Source organism: Aquarana catesbeiana, linkage group LG13 (assembly GCF_042186555.1).
Source record: "Aquarana catesbeiana isolate 2022-GZ linkage group LG13, ASM4218655v1, whole genome shotgun sequence".
NCBI lineage: Eukaryota > Metazoa > Chordata > Amphibia > Anura > Ranidae > Aquarana > Aquarana catesbeiana.
The window spans coordinates 230,547,428-230,568,282 of record NC_133336.1 but is presented as its reverse complement, the minus strand read 5'-3'; the positions used below and the strand labels follow the sequence as shown (position 1 = coordinate 230,568,282).

The following is a 20,855-nucleotide window of genomic DNA, read 5'->3' as shown; positions in this document are numbered from 1 at the left end:
AAATTAGTAACTCCCCTTACCTTAGTGTATTCACTCTGCGGAAGGTGGCCTCTGGTCACCAGAGTGCCCACCACAGCAGAGTTCCTGGCATTCCCCTTTACATCAAAGTCTGCAGGATTGCCCCTTACAGTGCAAAGGGGAACTCAATCTGCAGACCCTGATGTAATTGGGAACTCTGATGTAAAGTGAACACAGTGGAATCTGATATAAGGTGGTCTCTGGTCACCAGAGCCTCCCCTCTACATCTGAGTTCCCCCTTAGATCATGATCTGCAGCGTTCCCCTTTACATAAGAGTTCCCTTTCACTGTAAGGGGGATCCCTGCAGACTCTGATGTAAGGAGGGAACCTAGTGCTAGCTGGGTTATAGTAACCTGACCTTCATGTCAATGGAGAAATATGTTTTTTAACTTTTGTTTAGCTTAAACACATTGCTAATAGCACTAGCTATATGTTTATAGTTCAAATATGTATCCTTGTACTGTTTAGCACTGAAAATAGTAACTTTAGGTACTTTTTTGCAGCGCCAGTAAAAAATGCAGATCTGCCAGTAATTTTCATGATTTTTGCCAGTAAAAAAGTGGTGCCGTTTGTAAATTTTGTCATCCTGCCAGTAAATTTCACTTCAGGGGGTTGGCAACACTGAACCAAATGTAAAAAAATATAAATTTTCTCCAACAATGTGAAATGTTAAACACACACAAAAATGCCCAAAACACTTCAATCCCTGTGTCCATGTTATAACAATACAATTTTCATGCTGAAAAATTTGATTTTTTTAAATTTCTTTATAATGAAAATGAAAATGAAAATAAGGGAAGTTAAAAAAACACATAAAGTTCTTCTGTGCAATTCTTGTGTTACTCCAATGAGTCCCTTAATCCCATCCACCGCAGAGTATGTATTGGGTATGAAAAACGTTTCCACCCTCAAACAAATGGTGCTCCACCATGTGTAGTAGAAGAGATCACCAGATTCCTATGGTCATAAAGACCAATACAGCCAATCATGCCCACGGGAACAAATAGGATAAATACTCCATCTAGTACGATCTCCACACACACTTTCAACACATAATTTCTCACATCCAATATGTATTGCCAAATACCCCGAAAAACAAATTATGAAATGATTGTGCAGTACTTTTATTAAAAATGTTTCCATTAAAAACACATCCAGTTTGATGCGCTTACATTTAAAAGTGACCAGACCAGCATCAGCTCGATTGGCCTGTATGCATCCACAGTCAGCTCAACCGGCCCAATCATCCTCTATGTGTGTAAAGAAACCGCTCTGCCGTCCTCTCCAGAGACTCATCATGTGTTCAACCAGATGTGACGTCACCTCCTAACCCAGAGCAGGCTGAGTTTCTAGCAGTGGCGGCCCATCCATACAGGGTACAGGATTCCAATCGTTTTTTTTTTTGTTTTTTTTTAGAATTACATGATTAGAGCCCGAGGCTCTAATTGGCTTCAAAAAAGGATGGGCTTGGGGTGCAGAGCACTGTGCCCCGAGCCCACCCAGTTGTGTGACATTTTCATTCATTTTCATTTCATTCATTATTGTCTTCCCGATTCACCTCCCGACCAAATAGGAAATGGGTCCTGAGACCTGTCACCCAATTGGCCGAGAGGAGAAGCGATCCTATTGGCCGCCTACTAGGAGGAGGAGGAGACGCAGTGGAAGTCACCACCTCCCATCCAGAGGAAGCACTGTACGCGACCTAGATGGGGTAAGTGCGGGGCTGGATGACTGTGAGTGCATGGTTTGCGCCCCCCCAAAAAAAAATATTTACCACCATCTGCCACTGGTTCCCAGCACAGCTAGGGAACTGACCACGCTGTGCTCTCCTGTTTAAGAGTGGTAAGTTTGTTATAGGAAATAAGAGGGACTGGTAGGATCACCAGGGATTTCACATACAGAAAGCAATACAAACGGAACAGGAGACTTTCTCATACAAGTACATGGTACAGCGGACACATATCAGGAATATGAAATGTTAAGGTAACCTATTCTTTAAAGTGGTTGTAAAGTCTAAACTTTTTTTTACCTTAAAGCATTCCTTGCATTAAGGTAAAAAAAGTTTAGGTGTCAGCCTCCCCCCTAACCCCCCCCAATTTTACTTACCTGACCTCATTTGAGGGCCATTGCACAGAGCAGGTAAGTATAGAGATGTGAAATCCAAAAATAAACAAAATGAGAGAACAATGCCAATAACAGAGGGCAGTGTGCGATAGGGTTACATCATAAGCAACAGTAATACAATAACACAGAGATGTTGATTGTGTGAGAAACTGACGCGTTTTGACCCCAATGGGTCTTCTTCAGAGGATAAATATATAGAAAGACTGTGAAGATGTAAACATGTGTCAAACGATTTAAAGCCAAGAGAAAAAGAATATATAAACAGTTCCATATGGTGCGTCTTTACCAGTCACGATCACTCGATGGTTACAGATGGCCATGGTGTGAAGGAGTTTCCCTCTTATTGTATCCCCGATCTCCTTTTTTTTTTCTTCCGGCCCCTTTGTACCTCCCCCCTTCCTCCCTTACCCGCTTTTCCTCCCCCCCCTCCATCCCATCCCCGTTCATCACTTACCTCCCTTTCCTCCACTTCTTTCCTCCCCCTCACCTTCCTTCCTTCACCTCTTTCCCTCACTTTTGCTATCCCATATGTCTTCCCTTTTGTATGGACCCGCTATCCTGTCACGTCCGTCAACATTCAGTTTTAACCCTATCGGAATTTAAACAGCCATACATAGATACATCTTTCTTTTTGTCTTTTTTGCCTTTATAAACCCTATTTTGGAATCCGTTACTTCATATACATTATGATTTTATCACAGGTGCAGCACACACCCCCTCCTCTCCCCCAACCTTTTGGGGATATCCAGTGTGTGATTCCCTGTAAGGCATGTGTGGGTGGCACTTGCTCCCCTTGTGACCGGCCCACCCGCAAGGAGATCGGGGATACAATAAGAGGGAAACTCCTTCACACCATGGCCATCTGTAACCATCGAGTGCATCGTGACTGGTAAAGACGCACCATATGGAACTGTTTATATATTCTTTTTCTCTTGGCTTTAAATCGTTTGACACATGTTTACATCTTCACAGTCTTTCTATATATTTATCCTCTGAAGAAGACCCATTGGGGTCGAAACGCGTCAGTTTCTCACACAATCAACATCTCTGTGTTATTGTATTACTGTTGCTTATGATGTAACCCTATCGCACACTGCCCTCTGTTATTGGCATTGTTCTCTCATTTTGTTTATTTTTGGATTTCAGTCTATGTCCCAACTTTTTGTTGTCAGTACTTGCTGTAATAATAAAATATTCATTACTATTCCTTTTGTATTTTACTCATTTTATACTACTGGCTGCTTTAAAGCCCCATTAGGGGGATTTTCCGTTTTTTAACTGGGTAATATATTGCTTATGCTAAGACTGCGTGACATAAAAATGAAACTACCACCATTTTATTCTTCGGGATCTCTGCAATCTTCAGGCCTAAAATTATTTTTTTAAATGGCTCAGGCAGGGAAAGTTTACCCCCAACGTTTTTTTTACCTTAATGCCTTCTATGCATTAACTTAAAAAACCTTCAGCATGCAGCAGCCCCCCTCCCCTCCCCCACCAGATCTACAATACTTACTCTATCCTGATCCAGCAATGTACATGAGAGCAGCTGCTCTCCCAGGTCTCTTCCTCCTCATTGACTGATCCATTGGCTCCTGTTACTGTCAGTCATAGCCAATGAGCCAAGGAGGAGAGAGTGGGGGTGGGGTAGAGCTGCGCTACGTGTGTGAATGGACACAGAACAGCGGCTTGGGAATGGGCCTGCTTGGATACCCCCATAGCAAGCTGCTTGCTATGGGGGCACTTGGCAGGGGGGAGGGACCAGGGGTGCCTGTGAGAGACCTGAGAAGAGGAGGATCTGGGCTGCTCTGTGCAAAACCATTACACAAAGTAAGTATAACATGTTTCTTATTTTTCAAAATATCTGCCTTTAATATCACTTTAAGGGGAGTAGTTTTCATTGTTTAAAATAAAGATTTACCAACGTGTGGGAAAATCTCTGTGCCCAGGACTATAAACATTCCCATTTCTATAGAGAATGTTTTTGTTTCTCATACAAGATGTGTTCACCTCTCTGTGTTTTGCTGCACACTGTGCTCTCTATGTGTTCTGTGTGATCTCTTTTCTTCTATAGGAGGGGCCATCAAACCTGTGGTGACCTTCACACCCAACTGGGGGAATGTAATATACAAAGACAGTGTGATTCTAACATGTGATGTGCCATCTACTGTACCAGAGGAGTCCCAGATCTATCACTGGTACAAAGACAAGAGACCAATACCTGGAGATCAACAGAGACTTTTTACCATTAGATCTTCAGTGGAGGAGGACAGTGGAGATTACCAGTGCCAGATCATCGGTGGTGATATCAGTGATCCCGTCTTCCTAAATGTTACCAGAAGTGAGTCATCCATCTCATCTCCATCATTACAGATTGTTGGGTGTGAATAGAACAACCTAAAGTATAATTTTATTACATTTCAGATGTTGTCATCCTGCAGAGACCTCCATCTGCCATATATGAAGGAGACCCTCTGACTCTGAGATGTCATCATGCAAAACGTTTTAATGCAATAAACCCAAAATTCTACAAGGATGATCAGGAGATACAATCATCAAAATATTACTCCGAGTTAGATATTCATAATATAACGATGAGTCAGTCTGGACTGTACAAATGTACTAAAGAATTCCAACGCAAGGATAGTCCAAATGTGATAGAGCACTCAGATGTATCCGTTATCTCTGTGAAAGGTAAATGAATGTCCTATTTAAACTGTATTCTTAGAAATATTAGTAGATCCAGAGGAAGGTGAACTCCCATAAAGAATATGATCTTTGAAGTGACTGTTGCAGAAATAAATAGAAGAAAAGTGGTTGCAAAGGCTAAAGATTTGCATTCTCAGCATTAAGGTAAAAGAATATTCCCTTCTGTGCTTCCCTCAAACACTTACCTGTCACCTCTACATCCAGCATTTGGTCGGGTCTTCTTGTATGAGCAGAAAACCCAAATACTCTCAGATCTGCCAATATCCAATGTGTGATGATCCATGCTGAGTGACAGCCTCAGCTCTGTTTCTATGTGAAGGGGGTGTGTCCCTTCCCTCCAATCAGCTCTCAGAGCTCTCCTCACTGATGTATTTTCAGCCCCCCCCCCCCATTTTTTTTGATAGCTCTACCAGCTTTATTAATTCTGGACTGGGACCAGTCCCTTCACTGGGTATATGGAAGGGTTTGCAACCACTTTAATACTTTATACAGGGGGACTCCCTTGCAGCACTGGAGCCCTGAGCCCAGTTATCATTCAGTAGATTGACCGATTGAAGTTTGTATGTTTGTGTTGGCTTCCTCCCGTGTCTCGGTTTACCACTCACCATCCAGATATACATACAGGTAGAATAATCAAAAATATCAGTAAGACTGCGTATCACTGATCCCAGCACTCAAACAGATAAGTGGAGTTGGTGCACTACAGCAGCTATTATATAAATAGAACAAATAATAAAATGCAAAGATCAAAATAAGAAATAATCATCTCAGCATTAACAGCGCTAAAAAAATAACTAGGAGTATTTAGTGCAATTAAAGGACAAACGAATTCCACACGCAAACATCAATTCATATGTGACAGAGTCCAAAAAAAGTCCTTAGGAAAGATGTGGTGCTCCGTGACCCCTCAGAATCTTAGGGAAGCCTCAAAGCCTGAATACTGTGACCGAAAGTAACCTTGTGCTCAAGTGGTCCCCGTTGGTAATGCACTTACCACAAAGGAGCTATAAAAATGCCTTGTATCTCCAAACACTATTAGGTGGGCTACTATCCTGGAATCAAATCCTTCATGGACCAACACCAGTGGGAAAGGTTAGAACCTGATGTCTACTTAAAGTGTGGGATGAGCTCCTGTCCTTGATTTATAACGATTGTTTCTTAGGTTGGCTCATTATTATTATTATTATTATACAAGATTTATATAGTGCCAACAGTTTACGCAGTGCTTTACAATGTATATGGGGGACAACACAATTACAGTACAATACAAAAGGTATAGGAGGGCCCTGCTCGTAAAGCTTACATTCTAAAGAGAGGGGGTGGTGGTACAAAAGGTAATAGCTGCAAAGAATGATTTGATGGGGCTCATAAAGTACACCATGCAGGAAAAGAAAGAAGGAACTTGCATAGCATAATACTGTTTCATTTGGGAACACACCCAAAAAACAATATAAAATATGCTTACAAGAAAATCAGATAAAATCAGCAGTAAAACATTAGGACTGTACTGCACGGCGCATGTCACTCTCACCGCTTCCTGGTGTTGTTAGCCGCAGTGAGACCCGGGATGACACGTACTGGTTAGACTTCTTTAATGGAGTCGGTTTTAAACTACAACAATTAGTTTTGAAAGGTAAAAAGAAAAAAATTACTCTGATAGAAAAAAGATCGCAGATTTACAGGGGAAATTAGATCCTATTAAGGGAACACAACAATTGATTAATTTTTACAATGAAATTAAAAAAAGATTGGAAAAAAACAGATAAAGCTACCCAAAAGAAAAAACTTTAAAAATTTTGTAGCGACATTAGTGATTTTAAAAAGAACTCTATTCTTTGGCAGGACACAGACAAACCATTCGGGGCTGCTGAAGGAGTGGTTAGGGATAACCCAACGGTGACTGATTACAGAACTGTGAATGGGACTAAACCTACCATAGTAGAGCCCCCTGCAAAGATTTGGACTAGAGATCCAGGACCAATGTCACCGTCCCAGGGTAATAGAGGGAGGGGCAATAAACAAAGTTCAAGGGGTAAGAACAATGGTTATTCCCAGCCCATGAATCCATCTTATTCTGGGTACCAGGGCTCATATTCGGTGAACACACAAAACCGCTATGAGCCTTTGGAAAACATGGGAATGACTACTATTCACAATCTCCCTGCCTTCCTCCTTTTTTAGGGAGAGGTACGAGGGGTCATCAGAGAGGGAGGGGTCGAGGGAACTGCCCCTGGAGAGGGCATCCCTCACAACTCCAATTTCCACCAAATACACAGGAATGGTGGAACCCCCCCGAGTGGGAGAAACCATACAGTCCAAACAGACCCCCAAGGACAATGCGCAATGGGGCTATAGAGCAGGACGCAGGGTCCAACAAAAAAAGACGAAGAGAAATGGACTGAGTGGGATTTATAATTTAACCCATGTAGCGTTAACCCAGAAGGAGATTAATATTCTCAATGCAGGGCTTACTGTAAATGCATCTCAAAAGCCTAAATAACTTTAATGTATATATTGACATACATAAATATGTCAGGAAATTAAATATGAAAAAATATTTCCTGACAAACAATTTTAATATAAGGAATAGGAAAGGAGCAGATATGGTGTCTATTGATAGTGGTCTAAAGAATAGATCCCTTTTCAGTCCTCCACAACTGGCCAGTTACCAGGTTGAGGTGTTTAAGAAATTGGTTTTGAATGATTTGGGCGGCTCAGCAAAGAATGTTCAAATACATCCAAGAAGGTATTAAAGCATTGGAAAACAGAAACAATTTCATTATTCAACCTGCTGACCAGGGAGGGAGGGTGTTAATTTTGGGCAAAAGTTTTTACCACTCCCAGTTGTCAACTATGCTCTCAGATGAGAACACATAACTTCAGTTAGATAGAGATCCAACTAACAATTATAGGATGGACTTTTTTCAATTTAGTTGACTATGGTTTCTATATGAGAGTACTTAAAAAAAAAGAAAAGTTTTATTTGACACCTAGTTTTAGCCGCATTCCCACAATATATACCCTACCGAAAATCCACAAAGATCCAGTTGAGCCACCAGCTAAGCCCATTGTAAATGTGATTGATTCCGTTACATCGAGAATTGATCAATATCTCAACCTCTTTCTACAGATGAGCAGGATCTACACGAAGACTACTTTCTTACAATTATTGAAAGATGCTGTTTTTTTCTGAGGATGCTGAGGTTTATTTGGTAACAGCGGATGTATCGTCACTGTATACAATTATCCAACACGACGATGCATTACTAGCCCTTAACTGGGCCTTTTGCAAAAGGGAAGACATACCTTATATTCAGAAGAAGTTTCCTAGGATGGTTTTAGAATTTTGTGTAATGCATAATTACTTCTGGTATGACGGAAAATTCTTTAACCTCCCTGGCGCTATTCCCGAGTCTGGCTCGGGGTGGATTTTCAGTACCAAAAGCAGTAACCCCGAGCAAGACTCAAGATCGCATCGCAGAATCCAGGAAGAGCTTACTTACCTTGTCCCCAGGATCCTGTGATTTCTCCCTGCAGTGTGAGTGAGCTGTCCTCCGCTCGATCTATCACTGTGCCCGGGCTCCGTTCCCTGCGAGCGTTGTGACGCACGGGGACGGAGAACGGCGCCAAATTCAAAAAGTGAAACACACACACTATACAAATACAGTACATTGTAATCTTACAGATTACATTACTGTATCAATTTATTTCAACTCCCTTTTGTCCCTAGTGTTTTCTCCAGTGCCCTGCATGCAGTTTTATATTATAAAAACTGTTCTTTTTGCCTGGAAACTGGAGATTGTCCATAGCAACCAAAACCATCCCTTTACATCAAAAGCAGGTTTAGACCAGCTAGAAAACAGCTATAATAAATTAGAATCACTTGCAGAATTGAGTGATAGCGATTTGTGGGGAAATCTGTCAAACACTAAAAGTAATGACAGCAACAATTCTGCAACTGAGCAAATTTTAGTGTTTTTGATTTGATTACATTATTGAATATTTATTATTATTATTATTATATTATTATTTCTTATAATTATTTATAGTTATTTATTATACTATAATTTATGATTTAGTGTTTCAAACGTTATCATACCCGGGATGTCTACTAGACTCTTGTTTGGACAGATATAAGTTTGTTATTCCTAAGAATTACAGTTATAACATTACAATATTATAATATTTACAATATAAAATGCCAAATTTCCATGCAAAATAATGGTACCTCTTTCAGCACCAAAAATCTGAAATAATCATACCGCCAGGGAGGTTAACCAAAGACGTGGCGTAGCGATGGGTGCTAAATTTGCACCAAGCCTCGCTAATTTATTTATGAGTGAGTGGGAAGACAAGTAGATTTATGGTCAAAAGAGGAAAGAACGTATTTTTTACCAACGCTACATTGATGACCTTTTCTTTATTTAGCAGGGGTCTGAGGCTTCGTTGATAGAGTTTTCAGAATGGTTGAACACCAACACTAATAATATTAAATTGGAGTTCAGTTGGAGTAGTGAATCTATTAACTACTTAGATATGACTGTCAGGAAGAGTCAAAATTCACTGCTTACCAAAGCATACTTCAAACCTACCGATCGGAACAGTTACATTCCAATTAATAGTGGGCATCATCCGCTTTGGCTACATATTATTCCAAAGAGCCAGTTCACGCGGATTCGCAGGAATTGTTCCCGAGATTCTGATTATGCTGCTCAAGCACAGCAGATTAAGAATACATTTGTAGAAAAAGGTTACAGCCCCTTATGTCTAGACAAGGTGGTCCATGAGGTTGGAGCTGCAACTGAAGATTCTTGCTTTAAAGCCAGGGTAAAAATTCAGTATTCAAGGCATGAATGGGGCTTTATTAGCAATTTCATGAAAAGTATAGAGATGTTGAATTGATTTTTAGGAAGCATTGGTCAATCTTGAAAATGGATAAGATTTTAAATAAAGCTCTTCCAGATGCTCCTCCATTTATATACAGAAGGACGTCCTCTTTTAGGAACAAAGTAGTAAAAAAGGTTGGCAAAGCATGCCAACAGGTTGGAATGGAATTTGAGGTGAAGGAATTTATTGCATGCCTCTCTACTCACGTTGTGTATGCACTAGAGTGCCCCTATGGCCTAAAGTATATTTACAGGACCAAAAGAACACTGGGCAAGAGAGTTTCTGAACACATTTATAACATTTTGACATACCCCCAAAACCTACATAAGTTTGTTTTTTGTCCTCAATTACGATAAAATATTTATTAATGCTTGAATTGCCCTTCTTCGAGAGTGTCTGTGATATATGCATATACCGTATTTATCGGCGTATAACACACACTTTTTTCCCCTTAAATCAGGGGAAAATCACGGGGGCGTGTTATACGCCGATCCCCTGCGATCCTGAGCTTCAAAATCGCCGACCGCAATTTGAAAATGGCGCCGCTGGCACCGAAATACACAGAGCCGGTCCTGGGCTCTTCTCGGCCACTTTCGGCTTCACTCGAGCGCCGCCCGAACCTAGCCGAGTGTACTCGGCTAGATTCGAATAGCTCCGCTCACAGTCACGACCATCCCGGGCGGGACTACGAGTGGAGCCAAAAGGGAACGAGAGCCGCCGAGGACCGGCTCTGTGTATTTCGGCGCCGTCGGCGCCATTTTCAAATCGTGGTCGGCGATTTTGAAGCTCAGGATCGCAGGGGATCACAGGATCGCAGGGAAGCGGCGCCATTTTCAAACTGCGAGCTGCAAGGCTGCACTGGGGCAAGGCTGCACTGGGGCAAGGCTGCAATGGGATAAGGCTGCAATGGACACTGGGGAAGGCTGCACTGATAAGGCTGCACTGACATGGCTGCACTGACATGGCTGCACTGGGGCAAGGCTGCACTGAGAAGGCTGCAATGATGGGCATTTAAATGTAAGTTTTTTTCCCTTAAACTTCCCTCCTAAAAGTTTTTTTTTTCCTTAAAATTCCCTCCTAAACTTGGGGTGCGTGTTATACACCGGTGCGTGTTATACGCCGATAAATACGGTATATTTTTCTTTGGGTTTTGTGTTATAGGGAGTATGATTTCATCACACCTATGATGACTTCCCTTTTTTTATCTATGGCCATTGGCCATAGTGAGTATGATGTCATCTCAAAAATGATAATTGTCTCTTTTATCCATTTGTATCAAGCTCCATATATTTAATTTCAAATTCATGTATTTCTTTCTTTTTAATTTTAATTGTTGTTGTGCTGTTTGAGATGCGGGAAAGATATTATCGCATTATGATCGCATCCTTATGTATGACAGCACTACAATTTTGGGTTTTAATGTCAATCTATTATCAATGTTTATTTGACGCATGCATTGGTATCTTCTTTTAAGTGCACACATGTCCCTGTCACCCACCCGTGTAAGTATTGCACTGGTTGTGTGGTCACAGACATACTAGAGATAGAGTGGCGGCTGTTTTATCAATGTAAGAACGAGTGTGGAATTGTTGGCCACCGTGCAAGTTTTTTTAAACTGGTCTATTCTTTTGAATTTATTTAATCCAGCATTGCTGTGCGCACTGTGCCTTTTTTCATGCAGGGTTGACTGGGCGTCTTTTTATGTGCACATTTCTGCAGTCCTGATGTTCTGTAAGGGCTGCAGTGTGGCGCTGACTGGCGCTGGCCATGGTGGGGTCCGTGCTGGCGCCGTTTGCTTTTGGCAGATTAGAGTAAAATCTTCACTCTCCGGGTGTATATAAAGGGTGAGTTGTGCTGCGTGGCCATGCCCTCCAAAGAAGACGTGATGACGAAACGCGTTAGCCATGACCAAGCAGCTCCCCTGTTTGTCAGTCTCAGTACGTGTCATTCCGGGTCTCATCGCAGCTAACAACACCAGGAAGAGGAAAGAGTGACATGCGCTGTGCAGCACAGTCCCAATGTTTTACTGCTGATTTTTTGTTCTTGTAAGCATATTGCGAGTGTGTTCCCAAATAAAACAGTATTACGCTATGCAAGTTCCTTCTTTCTTTTCCTGCATCGTGTACTTTATGAGCCAACCTAAGAAACAATCAAGGACAGGAGCTCCTCCCACACTATAAGGAGACATCGGGTTCTAACCTTTCCCATTGGTGTTGGTTAGGGATGAGCTTCGAGTTCGAGTTGAACTCATGTTCGACTCGAACATTGGCTGTTCGCCGAACAGCTAACAATTTGGGGTGTTCGTGGCAAATTCGAAAGCCGCGGAACACCCTTTAAAAGTCTATGGGAGAAATCAAAAGTGCTAATTTTAAAAGGCATATATGCATGGTATTGTCATAAAAAGTGTTTGGGGACCTGGTCCTGCCCCTGGGGACATGGATCAATGCAAAAAAAGTTTTAAAAACGTCCGTTTTTTCGGGAGCAGTGATTTTAATAATGCTTAAAGTGAAACAGTAATAAAAGCGCAATATTCCTTTAAATTTCGTACCTGGGGGTGTCTATAGTATGCTTATAAAGGGGCGCATGTTTCCCATGTTTAGAACAGTCTGACAGCAAAATGACATTTCAAAGGAAAAAAAGTCATTCAAAACTACTCGTGGCTATTAATGAACTGCCAGTCCGACAATACACATAAAAGTTCATTGATAAAAACAGCATGGGAAATCCCCACAGGGGAACCCCGAACCAAAATTAAAAAAAAAAAAAAAATGATGTGGGGGTCCCTATAAATTCCATACCAGGCCCTTCAGGTCTGGTATGGATATTTAGGGGAACCCCAGCCAAAATTTAAAAAAAAAATGGAGTGGGGTCCCCCTCAAAATCTATACCAGACCCTTATCCGAGCACGCAACCTGGCAGACCGCAGGAAAAGAGGGGGATGAGAGAGCGCCCCCCCTCCTGAACCATACCAGGCCACATGCCCTCAACATTGGGAGGGTGTTTTGGGGTAGCCCCCCAAAACACCTTGTCCCCATGTTGACAAGGGCCTCATCCCCACAACTCTTGCCCGGTGGTTGTGGTGGTCTGCAGGCGGGGGCTTATCGGAATCTGGAAGCCCCCTTTAACAAGGGGACCCCCAGATCCTGGCCCTCCCCCCTGTGTGAAATGGTAAGGGGGTACTTGTACCCCTACCATTTCACAAAAAAGTGTCAGAAATGTTAAAAATGACAAGAGACAGTTTTTGACAATTCCTTTATTTAAATGCTTCTTCTTTCTTCTAATGGAGGGTGGGGCCACCCGGTGACCTAGCCCCCCTCTGACTCACGGGGACTTGACTGGGACTTGAGGGACTTGATTCCCTGTGACGTCAGAGGGGGGCGGGGTCAACGTTACTTAACGGGTCACTGGGTGGTGAACCGTCAGAAGAGGAGAAGCATCACACAGCGGGAGCCTCCCATCTTGGTGGATGCGGAGCGGTGCGATGAGAAGAAGGGTAGAAGACTGCGTGCAGGAAGATGCCGGATGAGAACACCGGAGGAAGAACCAGAAGAACCAGAAGAAGAAGAAGATGGAGGAAGAAACCGAAGGAAGATAGAAGATAGAAGATAGAAGAAAGAAGATAGAAGATAGAAGAAAGAAGAAGCATTTAAATAAAGGAATTGTCAAAAACTGTCTCTTGTCATTTTTAACATTTTTGACACTTTTTTGTGAAATGGTAGGCCCTTACCATTTCACACAGGGGGGAGGGCCGGGATCTTGGGGTCCCCTTGTTAAAGGGGGCTTCCAGTTTCCGATAAGCCCCCCGCCCGCAGACCTCCACAACCATCGGGCAAGGATTGTGGGGATGAGGCCCTTGTCCCCATCAACATGGGGACAAGGTGTTTTGGGGGGGTACCCCAAAGCACCCTCCCAATGTTGAGGGCATATGGCCTGGTACGGTTCAGGAGGGGGGGTGCTCTCTCATCCCCCCTTTTTTCCTGCGGCCTGCCAGGTTGCGTGCTCGGATAAGGGTCTGGTATGGATTTTTGGGGGGGACCCCACGCCATTTATTTTTTAAATTTTAGCCGGGGTTTCCCTTAAAATCCATACCAGGCCTGAAAGGTCTGGTATAGATTTTGAGGGGGACCCCATGCCATTTTTTTTTTAATTTTGGCCAGGGTTCCCCTTAATATCCATACCAGACCTGAAGGGCCTGGTATGGAATTTAGGGGGACACCCACGTCATTTTTTTTTTAAATTTTGGTTCGGGGTTCCTCTGTGGGGAATTCCCATGCCGTTTTTATCAATGAACTTTTATATGTATTGTCGGAGCGGCAATTCATTAATAGCTGCGAGTAGTTTTAAATGACTTTTTTTCCTTTGAAATGTCATTTTGCTGTCAGACTGTTCTAAACACGGGAAACATGCGCCCCTTTACAGGCATACTATAGACACCCCCAGGTACGAAATTTAAAGGAATATTACACTTTTATTGTTTGACTTTAAGCATTATTAAAATCACTGCTCCCGAAAAAAACGGCCGTTTTTGAAACTTTTTTTTGCATTGATCCTTGTCCCCTGGGGTAGGACCCAGGTCCCCAAACACTTTTTATGACAATAACTTGCATATAAGCCTTTAAAATTAGCACTTTTGATTATTCATGTTCGTGTCCCATAGACTTTAACGGTGTTCGCGTGTTCAAACAAATTTTTTGCCTGTTCGCATGTTCTGGTGCGAACCGAACAGGGGGGTGTTCGGCTCATCCCTAGTGTTGGTCCACAAAGGATTTGATTCTAGGATAGTAGCCTACCTAATAGTGTTTGGAGATACAAGGAATTTTTAAAGCTCTTTTGTGGTAAGTGCATTACCAACGGGGACCACTTAAGCACGAGGTTACTTTCGGTCACAGTATTCAGGCTTTGAGGCTTCCCTAAGATTCTGAGGGGTCACGGAGCACCACATCTTTCCTAAGGACTTTTTTTGGACTCTGTCACATATGAATTGATGTTTGTGTGTGGAATTCGTTTGTCTTTTAATTGCACTAAATACTCCTAGTTATTTTTTAGCGCTGTTAATGCTTGGATGATTATTTCTTATTTTGATCTTTGCATTTTATTATTTAATACAGGTAGAATAAATGACTTGTGACAAAGCTGTCCTTACTGGGTTCTCTATTGACGTGTATTATTGTAGTGGATACAACAAATCAACTTAGTCAAACATGGATAGAAATTGTTTTACATCCATTGCAAAGCATTGTGTGATTATCAACATTTAGAGAATAAATAATGTATTCCCATAATTTATCATTTCTAACAATTTCCTCTTCCAGAGCTCTTCTCTCCTCCAGAAATAAAAGTGACCCCGTCCAGGGTAATAGAAGGAGATGAGATGACGGTGAGATGTGACACCAGACGGGATCCGCTCAGAGGCGGCACAGAGCTGCACTTTGCCTTCTACAGAGATGGACGGACTGTGCGGGGATACAATGTATCTGATACATACAGAGTGCAGTCATCTCAGCTGGAGAATTCTGGGAAATATACCTGTGAAGTGAGGACGGCATCTGACACTGTGAGGAAGATGAGTGATGGACTCTATATCCAGATACACAGTAAGCTTGAAGAATCAAACAAGCCTCTGATCTGTACATTTTCTTCTTTTTTTAATATGTCATTATTTTTTTGTACTCTCCCCTTCATCTGTCTCAAATTTGACTTTATGAAAAAGACATTCCTCCTGAGACCCAGTCTGCAGAGATAGTTTGGCAACTTGCTGACTTGACAAGATCCATAGGCAGTGTTAACCCACCAAGATGATGCAGATATGAATCCATTGTAGCTTATTCCAGGCTGGCACAAAGGATTTATTTTTTTCTTGCAGTGCCTGGTATGGAATTTGGGGGGACCCCCATGCAATTTTTTTTTTATTTTGGTTCGGCGTTCGCCTTAATATTCATACCAGATCCAAAGGGTCTGGTAATGGACTGTGGGGGAATCCCATGCCATTTTTTTCAATGACTTTTATGTGTATTGCCGGGACTGACAATTGATTATAGCCGCGAGTTCTGTACTTTTATATTTACTTTTTTTCCATTAGAAATGTCATTTTGCTCTCGGACTGTTCTAAACACGGGAAACATTTGCCCCTTTACAGGCATACTATAAACACCCCCCAGATACGAATTTTAAAGGAATATTACACTTTTATTGTTTCACTTTAAGCATTATTAAAATCACTGCTCCCAAAAAAAAGTCCCTTTTAAAAACTTTTTTTTACATTGATCCATGTCCCCTGGGACAGGACCCGGGTCCCCAAACACTTTTTATGACAATAACTTGCATATTAACCTTTAAAATTAGCACTTTTGATTTTTCATGTTCGAGTCCCATAGACTTTAACGGTGTTTGCGTGTTCGAACAAATTTTTTGCCTGTTCGCATGTGTGAGGGGTGTTCGGCTCATCCCTATTGAATAAAGTTTTTGAAAATATAGTTAATTACCTTAACCACTTCCGGACCGCCGCACGCCAATTTCCTTCCAGCGGCGTTCCGGATCACATCCGGATGCCGTGGCGTTGCGGGCACGCGATGCTGCATGCGTGCGCGTGACATCACGACATCACACTATTACGGCGGATGTGACGGCTGTGCCAGGATATCCATCTTCCTGAACGCCGGGGGAGCCACATGTGGAGTGTTAATCCCTGCTGGAGGAGGAGGGGGGTGGGGACAGCCTGCGTGCACCTGCAGCCCAATTAGGCATCCAATCAGCGGCCAGCACTTTATTTATAATGACCAAGCAGACTGGGGGATCTGCATTTACTTCCTACTGTTTCATCAGACTGACCAACTGACCTATACTCTGGAGACAGGTAATCACCAGTATCTGAACACATTGATGAGTTGGACCTGACATGACATACCCTGTATTGTGGGTCTCTTTCACGTCATTCCTTCCCACTGTGACTAGTTACACCATTTTGTACAATTTACATCCGATTCTACCCACCCTCAATACACGTTCACCTTTATTGCACTTCACCTTGTGTGTCTCTTAGTTTCACCTCTGTCCCATTTTCTTCCCATCTTTACACCTCATCACCCCTTTTCCAGCACCTATGCATTTTTCAGTACACCATCACACACACCTATCTCTCACATACACACGGTTGGATTGTGTGTTTTTTGCTGATGTTTTTGCTTTCACTGCTTTTTGATTGTTTTATTTGGCCCCTTGCACTGCACCTTCCCATTTCCCCACCCCCATGCTTCCCTTTCACTCACTTGCATCACCCCACCTGCACTATCCTCACATTTCACCAATCTGTCTCCTTTTTTTTTTTTTTTTTTTCCACTGGATCTTTTCCTCTTAAGCTTTTTTCCTTCACTCCCTAATCTTTTTTCCCCTTCCCCCCTTAACCATCCCCCCTCCTTCCCGTTCTTTCTTTCCCCTGGGTTTTTTTTTTTTTTTTTTCCCTTTCCCTACTAGTCTGCCCGTCCCCTTCTTTCCTCACATGTTCTCCCCACACTCGCCTTTTTCTTTACATTCCTATATTCTCACCCTACTTTGTCACTTATTTCACGGCCAACACATAGATACCACTATTTACTTATTACATTACATACTCTGACATACTGATATCTACATGCAGTCCTATCTACCCTTGTTAACCCCTCCCCCCCCCCCTTTTGTTACCATCACCACTATGGGAATATTCATACATCGCTGACCCCAATAAGTACAGACAACATCAAACAAATATTAAATAAATTATAAACAGAGTTATCCTTTTTTTCAAAAAGTGACACATGATACATATATCTCTATCCGTGCTAAACAGAACGCACTGATGGTACAGTTGTCTGTTATTTGATGCTTTGGCTGCAGGTGTCGCTCGCTTGCCCCCACGCTCCTCCCCAGTTTTGGGAAATATCCACTTGGCGTGACTCCTTGTAAGACACGCATGGACGAGTAAACCCCTCTTTTCCCCTGCTGACGTGGTGGAAGGTCAGGGACCCCTGTCGGGACCCGGTGGGGAAGACGTCGGAGAATTATAAGCTCAGGAGAAACTGCTCAAACACAATGTGATTGGTAATTATACTGTTAAACATATATATATTATATTATATTTTTATGGTCACATCCATGAACTCTAATACATAAATTTTGTCACAGCGCCTCAATCCTCTGAAGATGACCCAACGGGGTCGAAACGCGTCAGGATTATCACCCTATTATAGCGCTTGATCATTGTATAAACTTGTGCCAGCTTCATTTGTGTTATCTTCTGTAGCACAGCTCTTATTTTAACCATTACGGTTAAGTCCTACTAGATAAAAAAACCCTGTCAAGTAACAACTTATTATTTTCATAATTTTTTGCTGCTTTAAAGCCCCACGGGGGATATCTTCTTTTTCTTTTTGATACGTCCTAACTTTGAAGAGGGATGTCTTTGTTAGGGATGAGCCGAACACCCCCCTGTTCAGTTCGCACCAGAACTTGTGAAAAGGCAAAAAATTTGTGCGAACACCGTTAAAGTCTATGGGACACGAACATGAATAATCAAAAGTGCTAATTTTAAAGGCTTATATGCAAGTTATTGTCATAAAAAGTGTTTGGGGACCTGGGTCCTGCCCCAGGGGACATGGATCAATGCAAAAAGAAGTTTTAAAAATGGCAGTTTTTTCGGGAGCAGTGATTTTAATAATGCTTAAAGTTAAACAATAAAAGTGTAATATCCCTTTAAATTTCGTACCTGGGGGGTGTCTATAGTATGCCTGTAAAGGGGCGCATGTTTCCCGTGTTTAGAACAGTCTGACAGCAAAATGACATTTCAAAGGAAAAAATGTCATTGAAAACTACTCGCGGCTATTAATGAATTGCTGGTCCGACAATACACATAAAAGTTCATTGATAAAAATGGTATGGGAATTCCCCACAGGGGAACCCCGAACCAAAATTTAAAAAAAAAAATGATGTGCAGGAAAAGAGGGGGGGTGAAAGAGCGCCCCCCCTCCTGAACCATACCAGGCCACATGCCCTCAACATTGGGAGGGTACTTTGGGGTAGCCCCCCAAAACACCTTGTCCTCATGTTGATGGGGACAAGGGCCTCATCCCCACAACCCTTGCCCAGTGGTTGTGGGGGTCTGCGGGCGGGGGGCTTATCGGAATCTGGAAGCCCCCTTTAACAAGGGGACACCCAGATCCCGGCCCTCCCCCCTGTGTGAAATGGTAAGGGGGTATAAAAGTACTCCAACTATTTCACAAAAAAACTGTCAAAAATGTTAAAAATGACAAGAGACAGTTTTTGAAATTTCCTTTATTTAAATGCTTCTTCTTTCTTCTATCTTCTTTCTTCTATCTTCTTTATTCTATCTTCTATCTTCCTTCGGTTTCTTCCTCCATCTTCTTCTTCTTCTGGTTCTTCTGGTTCTTCCTCCGGTTGTGACGGTTCTTAAATAACAGGGGGTGCAGGGCCACCCAGTGACCCCGCCATCCTCTGACGCACGGGGACTTAACAAGGACTTCCCTGTGGCATTCCCGGTGATGTCAGAAGGGGGCGGGGTTACGTAATGGGTGACCCCGCCCCCTCTGATGTCATGGGGAATGCCACAGGGAAGTCCCCGTCAAGTCCCCGTGCGTCAGAGGGTGGTGGGGTCACCGGGTGGCCCCACCCCCGTTATTTAAGAACCGTCAGAAGAGGAGAAGCGTCACACAGCGGGAGCCTCCCTCCATGCCATCATGGATGCGGTGCGGCCCGAGGAGAAGAAGGATAGAAGACGCCGATGCCGCGGAGGAAGATGCCGAACGAGAACACCGGAAGAAGAACCAGAAGAAGAAGAAGACGGAGGAAGAAACCGAAGGAAGATAGAAGATAGAAGAAAGAAGTTAGAAGAAAGAAGCATTCAAATAAAGGAATTGTCAAAAACTGTCTTTTGTCATTTTTAACATTTTTGACAGTTTTTTTGTGAAATGGTAGGGGTACAACTCCCTTACCATTTCACACAGGGGGGAAGGCTGGGATCTGGGGGTCCCCTTGTTAAAGGGGCTTCCAGATTCCGATAAGCCCCCCGCCCGCAGACCCCCACAACCACTAGGCAAGGGTTGTGGGGATGAGGCCCTTGTCCCCATCAACATGGGGACAAGGTGTTTTGGGGGGCTACCCCAAAGCACCCTCCCAATGTTGAGGGCATGTGGCCTGGTACGGTTCAGGAGGGGGGGCGCTCTCTCATCCCCCCTCTTTTCCTGCGGCCTGCCAGGTTCTTACTTGGATAAGGGTCTGGTATAGATTTTGAGGGGGACCCCACGCAATTTTTATTTTTTAATTTTGGCCGGGGTTCCCCTTAATATCCATACCAGACCTGCAGGGCCTGGTATGGAATTTGGAGGGACCCCCCACGTAATTTTTTTAAATTTTGGTTCGGGGTTCCCATGTGGGGAATTCCCATGCCGTTTTTATCAATGAACTTTTATGTGTATTGTCGGACCGGCAATTCATTATAGCCGCGAGTATTTTTAAATGACTTTTTTTCCTTTGAAATGTCATTTTGCTGTCAGACTGTTCTAAACACGGGAAACATGCGCCCCTTTACAGGCATACTATAGACACCCCCCAGGTACGAAATTTAAAGGAATATTACACTTTTATTGTTTCACTTTAAGCATTATTAAAATCACTGCTCCCGAAAAAATTGGCCATTTTTAAAACTTTTTTTTGCATTGATCCATGTCCCCTGGAGCAGGACCCAGGTCCCCAAACACTTTTTATGACAATATCATGCATATAAGACTTTAAAATTTGCACTTTTGATTTCTCCCATAGACTTTTAAAGGGCGTTCCGCGGCTTTCGAATTTGCCGCGAACACCCCAAATTGTTCGCTGTTCGGTGAACTGGCGAACAGCCGATGTTTGAGTCGAACATGAGTTTGACTCAAACTCGAAGCTCATCCCTAGTCTTTGTTATGGCAGCAGCTAGCTGCCATAACCCCTGTATCCTCTTCTTCGGCGGGTGGTTCGGTTTCTGATAATATTGGATTGGATTCGCAGCCAAATCACTTTCATTGGCGGCAGGAGAGGGGCCCTCTCAGGTGTCCTCTGCTGCTTACTAGAGCTGTCGGTAGCGGCGGAGGCGATC

General features: G+C 42.9%; 1 protein-coding gene across 1 annotated transcript in view; it reads left to right on the top strand.

Moving 5' to 3' along the window:
- The window catches only part of LOC141116699 (low affinity immunoglobulin gamma Fc region receptor III-like), a 43,433-nt gene that overhangs the window by 14,140 nt on the left and 8,438 nt on the right, over positions 1-20,855 (top strand). The window contains exons 2-3 of the mRNA XM_073609091.1: positions 4,215-4,481; positions 4,565-4,834. Of these exons, the coding sequence (XP_073465192.1) occupies positions 4,215-4,481; positions 4,565-4,834 (537 nt within the window). The remainder of the gene's footprint in view (positions 1-4,214; positions 4,482-4,564; positions 4,835-20,855) is intronic.